This window comes from Arachis duranensis, chromosome 9, assembly GCF_000817695.3.
Source record: "Arachis duranensis cultivar V14167 chromosome 9, aradu.V14167.gnm2.J7QH, whole genome shotgun sequence".
Lineage (NCBI taxonomy): Eukaryota > Viridiplantae > Streptophyta > Magnoliopsida > Fabales > Fabaceae > Arachis > Arachis duranensis.
In genome coordinates this window covers 31,055,310-31,066,792 of record NC_029780.3, presented here as the reverse complement: position 1 = coordinate 31,066,792, position 11,483 = coordinate 31,055,310, and the positions used below count along the sequence as shown (strand labels likewise).

The window sequence follows — 11,483 nt, the reverse complement described above, 5'->3', positions numbered from 1 at the left end:
AACACCGCCTCGTCTAGCACCTTGAGGATTCACATCTTCACCTTCACCTACAATTAGAAGAATACCCAAATTTAGAACAAGATATAAATACTTAAATATTATATAAATATTAAATTAGTAACTGACAATCTAATTACCATCAACAAAGCCTTTATTCCAATTGTGAGTACAAATCACAGCTTCAACATTTTCTGACAACATTTGCGAGTACAAATCACAGCCTCAACATTTTCTGGCAACATTTGACTTCTATATTTGTTAATGACATGAGCTCCAATACTAAAGGCAGATTCCGATGCAACCGTAGTAATTGGAATACTCAATAAATCATGTGCCATGATTGATAACTTCGGATAATGACTCTCATATAATTTTCACCATTCCAAAACATCTAAATCTTTAAAGCAATTCTTTGACAAAAGTGGCTCCTCCAAGTATGTATCAAGTGGATTCTTTCCACTAGAGACCTCAGCTTGATGGTTACGTTTCATCAATTTCTAGCAAAATAGAAGTTATCACATCTTGTTAAGATAGAATAATGACAATCAATAATATAAGAGAATTAAAATATGTTAAACAGTACTTACGCCAACAATCGCAAGTCGCTTCTTGCTTGCACTTTCAGGAGTATGGGTCATGGATGAAGACTGAATACTAGGTCCTTGTGCTTCAACAGTTGGAGGAGAATTCTTGTCATATTTTTCAAAAAGCTTGTATAATTTCTTTTTCACCTGTTCCACCTTTCCTTTTGCAGTCTCAGTATCAATCTCTTCATACATAAGCTCTAAAGTAGAAATCTTAAGCCTAGGATCAAGAATAGCACCAAATGCAAGAATGACACTATACTTTTCCCAATACTTCTTAAATTTATTCATAATCTTTTCTCCCATGCTCCTTAGAAGCTCATCTTCACTTCTCAAACTTCCCATAAAAACATATTGAATATGATAGACTTGTAGAAAATACAAATTCGAAGTTGGATAAGATGTACCAGAAATCAAATTAGTAGTTTCATAAAAAGGTATAAAAATTCACATATCCTTTCAGCTCTCCCCCATTCATCAACCGAAGGAGAATGCTTATAAGCATGATCAGTTGCCTTCAAATACTCAAAGGCCTTCCGATACTTGATAGCACTTTCGAGCATAATGTACGTAGAATTCCATCGAGTAGTAACATCTAGATGCAACCCACTTGTAAAATTCAAACCAGGAATCGCAGAAACACATTTTTTAAACCTTATCATTCTACTTTCCGATCCCCTTACATATTTCACACTTTCTCTAATCTTATCCAATGCATCATGAGCAATTTTTAATCCATCTTGTACAATAAGATTCAAGATATGAGTAGAACAACGAATATGAAAGAACTCCCCATCACACAACAACCAATCATGCATATTTAATGTACTTTTCAAATGATCTTTATAACAATCTGAGTTTTTAAAATTAAATTTTATGCTATATCAATTTTCGAGGGCGAAAATTTTTGTAAGGTGGGTAGGATATAACAACCCAAATTTTTAAAATTAAATTTTATGCTTTAAATTTAAAAATAAAATTTAATTTACTTATGACTTATTCTATTATTTTGAGTTATCTATCAAAAATTATATTAATAGTTATAGTCTAAATTGATTTTTATAAATATTGTTATTACTATTATTATTATTATTATTCAAAAAGAAAAAAAATGGCCGAAGGACATTATTATACATATAAGCCACTATATATATTTATTATATATCTATATGAGAAAGAAAGAAAGCAAGCCGAATATGACACATGTTTTCTTTGCATGTATAACTAATGACACTTTAAGTCTCTTTATTTCAATAATCATCATCATTTTGCATTGCTTTCACTGAATCACCGAACCACTAAAAAAAAGAAAGAAAGAGAGAGACCGAGAGTGTGGCTGAGGAGAACCGTGAAACCTTCGAGTTTTCGGTTTCGATTTCTTGAGATCCGTAACTCCAATAAAAAATCTAATCTGGTAAAAGTGTTCGTATCTTTCTCTTCTACACGTTGACGTCATTTTTGTTTAGTGGAAGCTGACGGTAATATAGCTCCCCTTCCTCTTGAGTTCGGCCAACTGGAGTTTTAGGAGGCATAGATGATTTCTGACGTTTTCCTCTTCAGTAGCTCGATCAGAAAGTTTTTCCGGAGCTTTCGTTGATTTTGATCTCATACAGAGGTAGGAGGTTTATTATTTAGAATGCCTACAAAGTTAATTGAATAATTGCAAATATAACTATATATATATTAATAATAGTAATGTTATTGAGTGTGGATTACTGCTGTGAATGTGACTGTTTCTGATTATTAAGAGTTTCATTGATTTGAGAATTGTTGAGGAATAGAGAACCCGTAAGGGTGGTTTAGTCCGAATTTTAGAGGAAATGCCGCCAAAATGTCTGCCATAGGAGAGCAGATGTGACATTGTTTGGGCCTTAGTGCCAAATGTAAAGTGGGGACTCCCACACACTGAGAACTATTTTTCAGATGTACACTTATTGATTTGGAAAGTCACACTGATGCAGCCTAGCCGTACGACTTATAAGCACACTGATGCATCTGGAAAGCCATACCTGGGACTTGTGCCTGGGTAATGTCGGGAGCGGGTAGGCAACCGACACATGAGCTCATGGCCTGCGTTAGGGATAGACATGCATCATGTTGTTTGCACATTTGCATTTGATTGCGCTTGCTTGTCTTATTACTTTGTGATTGTATTGTTTGTCTTGTTGTGACTTGCTTGTACACTGAATTGAATCTCTTGCTTGCACTACTTGTTTGTGAGTGTATTAAAGTGATTACGAGTTGACATTTGACTGAGGATTAATATGTGGCTGAGAGACAGAAAGTGTGACTAATTTTATATTTAAGTTTTGTTTTGAGTTAAGAGATTTTAAAAGGAGATAATTATTTATCTAAAGTAGAAATAAAAGTATTTCCAAAGGGTTAACAAAATAGTTTTACTAAGTAAGTTAATTATTTGCATTAAATTCATTACTTTTACGGTATTCCTATTCCCTACTGAGAACGTGTGGTTTGTTCTCACCCCAAAATCTTCCACCCTTTCAGTGACACAGGTTCGAAGATTCAGTTAGAAGATGCAGACGACTAGTAGATTTACTTGTGATTCCTGTTATTTTTATAGAGTTCCCTCGCCCTTGTTGCTTTAAGTTTTATTTTATCCAGAGGGATAGGTATTGTATTTGAGTTTTATATTGAATTCATTTGTATAGCATTTATTATTATTAATAATTGTGTGATTTGAATTACTACAAATAATTTTCTGGTATTTTCTTATAAACTGAAACGCGATATCGACCTAAAGGCTCAATATTAAATAGTAAATAAGGAGAACAGGTTAGTAACTCCTTACTTTTGGTACGATCATGACGTGCTAAAGGTTATGGTGTTACAATCTTGGCATGTATCATTAGCAGATGCATTATCCACTGTAAGAGTCATAATCTTCTTTTCAATTCCCCACTCATTTAAAAGCTCAAAAATCTTGGAAGACAATTCAAATCCCGTGTGAGGAGGAGGCATATGACAAAAACTCAATATTTTACTTTGCAATTTTCAATTTAAATCAACAAAGTGAGCAGTTAAGTATAAATAACCCTCTGTAGTGATTGATGTCCACAAATCAGAAGTCAAACAAATTCTATTGGGAATGGCTACTAAAGTACTTTTAAGCTTTTCTTTTTCCCTTGTGTAAATTTTCAGCACATCCTCTTTAAGAGTATTTTTAGTAATCAGGCTTAGAGTTGGACTGATGTATTTTATCCAATTCCTAAATTTTTTATTATCAACAATAGAGAAGGAAACATCACAATCAATCACAAAGACAGCAAACATCTCACGTGATACATGATTATCTATCTTGAGAGCCCCCATTTTATTTTGCATTTCTATCAAAGTTTGACTAATATCCTCAAAGTCTATTTTCACGCACCTGTCTAAATGACGTTTAAGTGACGATGTCCCATATTATTTACCACCAGCTTTGAACTTCTGTTTGCATCCATCACATTGAGCACGATCTATACCATCATCACCAGGTCTAAGCTTTGTGAAATATCTCCACACATCAGATGTTGTTGCCTTCGTCTTTTTCTTTTTAATATCTTTTGTCGTTTCAGATGTTTCCATATTTTCAGGATTTTGTGTTACATTCCCACTATCAACTTCCATAGAGAAAGGGTTATCCATAGCAAAATCAACAATTCAACCTAAATAACACAAATACATCAGAACAAGTATGAAAGAAGCTAAGCAGAGGAACTGAACCATCAATAATTTTCAATAATGTTGCATCAAAAATTCAAAACAAATACACCAAGCATCCCTTTAAGGCAAAAATCATTAAGCAACGAATTAAAATAGAAATACAGAATGCATATCAAAGAATGCATATCAACATAAATAAGAAATTAAGAATAAACAGTCAATAGCATATTCAATCAAGCTACCAAGCCACCAAACTAGTTTCGATGTTTGAATTCATTCATAAATTAGAAGTTAATTAGCATTTTAAAAATAGGAGAAAGAAGCTATCCACAAAAGCATGAAAGAATCTGTCCAGAACCAGTCAACTACAAAAACAAGTTTCCTAAACAAATTCACAAAATCCAGTGTCCAGTGAAACAAGTTTCCTAAACAAATTCACAAAAAATTTGATAAGCATGAAAGAATCTGTCCAGAACTAGTCAACCACAAAAACAAGTTTCCTAAACAAATTCACAAAATCCAGTGTCCAGTGAAACAGGTTTCCTAAACAAATTCACAAAAAATTTGATAAGCATGAAACAAGCTGTCTAGAAGACCAGAACCAGTCAACCACAAAAACAAGTTTCCTAAACAAATTCACAAAATCCAGTGTCCAGTGAAACAAGTTTCCTAAACAAATTTACAAAAAATTTGATAAGCATGAAACAAGCTGTCCAGAACCAGTCAACCACAAACACATGAATATATGATTATATGATATAGCCATAACAAAAACAATGAATAGGTAAACTCAGTAACTCACTAAACTGTAATCACAGTTCCTTATTTTAAAAAAAAATAAATAAATAACTTCACTTACTGAGTTTGAAACACAGCCGCCAAGAAGTAGAGAGGAGGGCACCGGAAATCCGCCGGAGGTCGGACACAGAACCATCGAGACCCGAGAGGCAAAGGAGGAGAGAAGAGAGATGAGCAGAGGACTGGCGAGACCAAACAGCGCCGCCGGGAGTGCGATTCGGTGAGGACGGGCGAGAATCGCACGAGACAGGGACCGGCGAGTGGGAGACCGACGGCGATGAGCTGCAAAGGAGGAGAGATGAGTAGAGGATAGAGTAGAGGAAAGACCAACAGCGCCACCGGAAGTGCGATTCGGTGAGGCAGCAACTGGCGACTGGGAGACCGACGGGTTGAAGGAAGTCGAGGCCTTGAGGACGAGGCGATGCTCAGGGTCTCAGGGACAGGCATTCACTGACTCAGCCACTCAAGGTTAGGGTCTCACTCTCAACTCTCATTCTCTCAAGGAGTCAAGGTCAGGGTCTCAAGGAAGCTGGAAAAGTGGGAAGGGAAAATGGGAAATTAGGGCCGGCTGTGTTGATTGTGGGAATTGGGAAGGATGAACAAGGAAGAGTAAAAATTTTTTATTTATATGATAGGTAAAATTACAAAAATGCCCTTTAAAAAAATAAAATACCAGCCCGCCCCGTCCCGCCCTGGCCTGCAGTTTAGGCGGTTTTTTAAATTTTGGCAGGTTCAAAATCTCGGCCCGACCCGCCTTTTTTGGCGGTGTCGACGGTTTGACCCGGCGGGTTCGACCCGTTTTGCCACCGCTAATAAAAACCGGTTTGAAATGTTATTTACTTGATAATTATGAAAAGTGAATTTCTTGGTTTTGGAGTTTACTTTGTAATATAATTGAAACGATTTTGGAAATAATTTGAGATATGAAAACAAATTGATTTTTGAAAGCAGTTTGATTTTGAGTTAGTCTGATTTTATAAATGATTTAGCATTTGAGCTGATTGGATTTTAAAAAGAGTTTTATTATTGGAATTAGTTCGATTTAAAAATAATTTGATATTGAAACTAGTTAAATCTTGAAAAATGATTGAAATTTTGAAAAGGTTTGAGAAATGTTTGGATGGGACCTAAAAAGGGTGGCAGTATCCGAGTTTTAGAGGAGATGCAGTCGAAATTTTATAAAATTGGAAGTTTTATTTGAAGCAACTAATTAAAAAGATTTGTTTTTTAAACATTATAAGTTTTAAGATTGCTTTATTTATCAAAGAAAGAATTATTTTTTGAATTGGGATTGTTAATGGACGGAATGGAAGAAGGAAGATGAGGATCTTCTTTGAAATATGGCTTTTGAATGAATTTGGAAATGAGATTTGGATTGATGAATGATTATGATATTGAGAATGTTGAGAATGATGAGATATGAACTTTGAATTATTCACATGGCTTATGAATTTGAATTATCTGATAAACGAGGTTCTCTGGATAAAGTACCATGGCTTGCCACCACGTGTACCAGGTTGAAAACTCGATACTCAGTTGACCCTACGACGTAAGTGTGACCGGGCACTATATAAATTTCTAAGAATGTTACCCCCATTGAGAAATATTGATTATTTGAGAAAAAGCTATGCATAGACTCTTGGGGATGCACGTCGGGGGACAGTCTAAGGACAATTCAGACTTGGCGGGTTGGCTGGATAACCGACAGATGAGCCTCATCAGCCATAGGACAGGCATGCATCATATGCATTTGTATGCTTTGCTTGGGTTTAACTTGTTTTGGTTTGTCTAATTGCTAAACTGTTCTTAACTTCTACTTGAACTATTTGCTATAACTGCTACCTACTTATGCTTTTCTTATCTGTCTTGCCTGTGTTTGTCCTGGCGTGCTACATTTGAGAATGAACTTTGGTGCTGAATTAATGATTGTGTTGTTTGATTGCGTGGTTGGTTTCTGATTGAGATTTTCTTATAAGAAAGGAAATGTTTTGAATTTTTGAAAGATTAAACATTGTTTCTTCGAAAAGGTTTTGAACGATTACCTATTGGTTTTTAAAAGATTCATAAGGCAATGATAATCACTGAGTTTGAAAACAGTTTTTTTATTAAATATCTTCTTATGACAACTTTGAAACTCTGTGGTGAGACCGTGTGGTTAGGTTCTCATCCCTACAGTTTTACCTTTTCAGGAACCGGATGAAGAAGCATTAAGAAGAGTTATACTGCGTTTAGTTTATAAGTTGTTGTATTAATTAGATTATTTTCTCCCCTCGCCTTTGTTATTACAAGTTTGTAAGAGGGATATGAATTGTATGTTTTATATGTATATTATATTATAAGTCATTATGTAAAGAGTCTTATATATGAATCTATGTCTGGTTGTATTTTTCTTAAGATAAAGTGTTTATTTTTGGTTTTCAAAGAAATCAGCGATACAGTATCGAATCACAGGCTCCTATTTTAGTATTTAGTATGTAAAGTAGTCGTAATACTTCTTGCTATCAGAATAGCGCAGCCGGAAGCGTGACTTCTGATAGTGAAGGTGTTACAATTTTTCTTTAATCTAAGTTATTATTAAGCATATGTTTATTAATTTAGGTTATTAACAATTTCTAATAAACTTAATTAAATAGCAAAATTTTTGTGTTTGTATTTACTAAATATTTAAGTAAATATTTTTTTTAAATTTCTTGTTACTCAAATTAAATTATTAAATTGATGATGTATTTGTTGGTTATTCAAGGAAATGTTTTTACTTAATCTAAGTTATAAAGGAAATGCAAAATGAATTTTATTATTCACTATTTAATTAAATAATTTTATTTAAATTAAATAAAATAGACGTTTATTAGTTTAGTTATTAATTATCTTACGAAATATTTTTATTTATATTATATTATAAAAACGATTAAATGAATTATTTTACTAAATATTTTTATTGTTTAAGTAAAATTTTTATGTAAATAAATTTATAATTTAAATGTTTATAGTTATTTATTAAAATAGGTTACTTATAAGTCAAATTAATTAGCTATGTATACGTTTGTTGGTAGAATGTTTTACGTTGAAATTTTTGTAGCTTTATAAATTTGGGTGCGAGAGGTGGGTCATTCTAGATGAAGCTTGACGAGCCAAATCCATTACATGTTCCGTGATTATTCTCCTATGGATGTCAAATATTAGAGGCAAAACAGACGAAACTGAAAATTTTCGTTTTTCATCTGTGTTAGCAACCTATACTTCACCCTTTTGATCTCTTTTCTCCTGCTACGACCGACGCTACTCAATTTCAAACTCTTCAACTCGGACAAAGATTTTACTCGTCGGGTATGCAAAAGAATGAGATTCTTACACTCAAATATCACTCTATTATCACTATTTCTCATACGGCAATTCGGATACACACTTACAACTAAGTATTCACTACCGACTGGACATTTTAGCTTATTTTCGGAAGAAAAAGGTAGAAAAGTAGTGAAATGTTTGTGAAGGATACAAAGGATTACACATTCTTTTATAGCGGTTAGAAATTCGTCTTTACGTATATCGTCTATAATGTAAATGTCATAATTATTCACTTATTCCATTTACAGTCTAAACGAGATACGTGTAATATTATCTTGTTTATACTGTAAACGAGATAAGAGATACGATGTATTTCGATAAAAATATTATAAATTATTTTTATTTCGATAAATAAAATATTTATTTTATTTATTTAAAAGAATTCTCTTAATATATATATGTTAAAAGGGAGGTGTAAATATCATGTTTAATTTTAGTAGTTGGTGACTATTCATACGAATCTTAGGAAAATATTTTTTAATTACAACAATAATAAAAAATTATTAGATAATTTAATATAACATCTATTTACATTTTAATTATTATTTTTATATAAAATATTTTTTATTGAGTTAGAATATTTATACCTATTTTATAGGGTGGTAGTTATACTTAATTAAGGATCTGTACTAACAATAAGAAAAACAGTCTTATTTTAATTTTATTTTCAAAATGTTTAATTCATTTTTTAAAAGAAAATAGAACAGCAGCATCCAAACCATTTAAACAGTTTACGCGATTATTTACTTGGCTAATCTCGCTTGGCTTAACAGAAATTGTTGAGTTCTGGACCAACTTTATTTTCAAAAGTAGGGATTCAAATATTTGAAAGAAATTACAGACTTATAGTGTATATGGCTTCACGTTTTGAACTTATATTATTTGTTTCACCCATAACTTTTCAATAATTATAAAATAAAAAAAAGGGATATATAGCCACAGCCGAGAGCCGAGTATTTTCCTTTTGCACACAATCTCAGTACTTATTCCCGTGGTGGCAGGCTTTTTTTATATTTAAATAAAAAAATTTATTATTTATCCAAATAAATTAGACTATAGAAATTTAGGGAAAATTTATTAATATACACATTTAATTAAAATCACATGGTTTTTCTTAATACTGACAACGAAAACAAGACATAAAAATTGCTCATTTTCGCACATATAAAATGAAATAATTTTTTTCTCAACATTTTTTATTTTATTGTCAGCAAAAACAGAACTCGTCAAATTTTAAAATATAAGCATCTAAGACTAACCGTATTTTTCTTAACTACCCCATCTTTTATTCACACATTTATTTTATGAGTTTTGCTAATTTATATCCTAAAGATATAAGTTAAGAACACCATAAAAAAATATTTTATAAAAATTATTAACAAGATAAATTCTTTTACATTTTTAATACATTAAATATATAAAAAAATTATTATTGTAATCTTAAATATGTTTTTAAAACATAAGTTAATAAAATAATTTTATTACTCTTTAACAAAAGATTATTATACACCACTCAGATGTGTTTGGAGGCACAGTGCGTTGAGATTTTTGGATTTCTAATTGATACTGTTAAGTAACCCTTTTGAACATGTAAATATCCAATTTTCAGTGATCATTCTTCATTTACTATCATGTCCATTGTCAAAGATAGGACCATAAGATTTCCTCACATCATTTGAAATTTTGAATGGTAGCTCTTGTAGTTTTCTATATTTTTTTATGGTTTTTCAGTCGTATAACCATGTAGAATTCCTTCGACTTTTGTATTTTAGTGCATAAGTCATTGGCGCACACAAGATTTTACTGTGTTTATTTAGGCGTCATTAAATTAATAAAAAAAATTTTTTAAATAAAAAATAATTTTATTTTTATTTTAATAAAAAATATCTTAAAAAATAATATTAAAACAAAATCTTGTTTGAAGATGACAATCAAACAAACACATAATCTGTTAGGTTTTTACCTTTAAGTAAAAGGTGGACTCGAGGGACTTGAAGACAACGCTGCTGGTTCTCATCTTGAAGTTATAAGACTGTCGCTGCAAAATTTTTTAAATTTTTTTAAACTTCGTCCAGTCTCAGCCTACTCTGCAAACGATAAATTTGTATTGATTAATATCATTTTTTATTATCAGAATATATTATTCTATCTATTGAGCTTTAGCATATACACAAAAATTATTGTGTCTCTTGTTCATTCAAAATCCAAAAAACGCATAATGTGATCTCTGATTTTAGTGAAACTAATGATGATATTTCTCCTAATGGTGCATGTAATATAGATGTGAGATGAAGATCATTGAAGATGTTAATTTTAATTTTAATTTTATTTTAGATATTATAAAATGATACATAAATATTTATAGGATTATTTGTTATAAATAGTAATTTAAAATTAAAAATAAAATTTGTTGTTTTAATACTTCGTCTTAATTCAATTAAAATTTTATATTATTTTTAATTATTTTATCAACATAATTATACGAGAATCAGAATTTTATTGGTTTTCAATTAAAATAATATCGTATACTTAGGGTGATATCGATTTTATTTTATCAATTAACTCAATACAGATTTTAATTTTAAATTAATTTATTCCTTGAAAATATTAAAAATAATAATCTAAAAACACTCTATTGAAGATGGTATAAGAATCTAACAGGGAATTAAACAATTAATGAAACGGGTCTGATACACATCCATGTAACCATGTAACCAAGTTGGCCCAAACTAAAAACAAATAACGTGTTTCCAATCTCATCAAATAAACGTGACTTCCACGCGCCCCATACTAACGAAACGACTCTTCATTCGCGCTTCATTATGAAAAACGTTCCTTTTTTTGCAACACACACGAAACCGCTCCGTCTCTTCAAATCTCTCTGAAAATCATTCAAATTTCAGTCATGTTCTCTGCGAAAACCACTACTCCAGCAGAATCAAGAGAAGATTTGGCAAGAAACAACCAAGAAAGAACAAAAACAGCATCACAGACTACAAAAGGTATGAAAAAAACTAATGTTCATCTGAAATCTTGCAATATTGCGTTTCTCCTAGTTGCATTTTAGGTTTATTGAATTTATTTTCTTCATTT

At 31.6% G+C, this 11,483-nt stretch overlaps 1 protein-coding gene across 1 annotated transcript; it reads right to left on the bottom strand.

The window, feature by feature from the left end:
* Positions 1 to 374: 374 nt before the first annotated feature.
* On the bottom strand, positions 375 to 4,229 carry LOC110275656 (zinc finger BED domain-containing protein RICESLEEPER 2-like). The gene is made up of 4 exons (XM_021131862.2): positions 4,016 to 4,229; positions 1,036 to 1,323; positions 588 to 952; positions 375 to 497 (listed from the first exon to the last, which is right to left on the bottom strand). Exons 1-4 carry the CDS (start codon positions 4,227 to 4,229, stop codon positions 375 to 377), a joined length of 990 nt encoding a protein of 329 aa, XP_020987521.2.
* Positions 4,230 to 11,483: the final 7,254 nt, after the last annotated feature.

Excerpts from the sequence above, each read along its gene's own strand:
- LOC110275656 (XM_021131862.2), bottom strand. The coding sequence starts at position 4,229 with ATGGATAACCCTTTCTCTATGGAAGTTGATAGTGGGAATGTAACACAA. Across the intron at positions 1,324-4,015 it reads ACAGAAGTTCAAAGCTGGTG|ATGGATTAAAAATTGCTCAT; the intron begins GTAAATAATATG and ends TTATTGTACAAG. Across the intron at positions 498-587 it reads AGCGACTTGCGATTGTTGGC|AAATTGATGAAACGTAACCA; the intron begins GTAAGTACTGTT and ends CTATTTTGCTAG.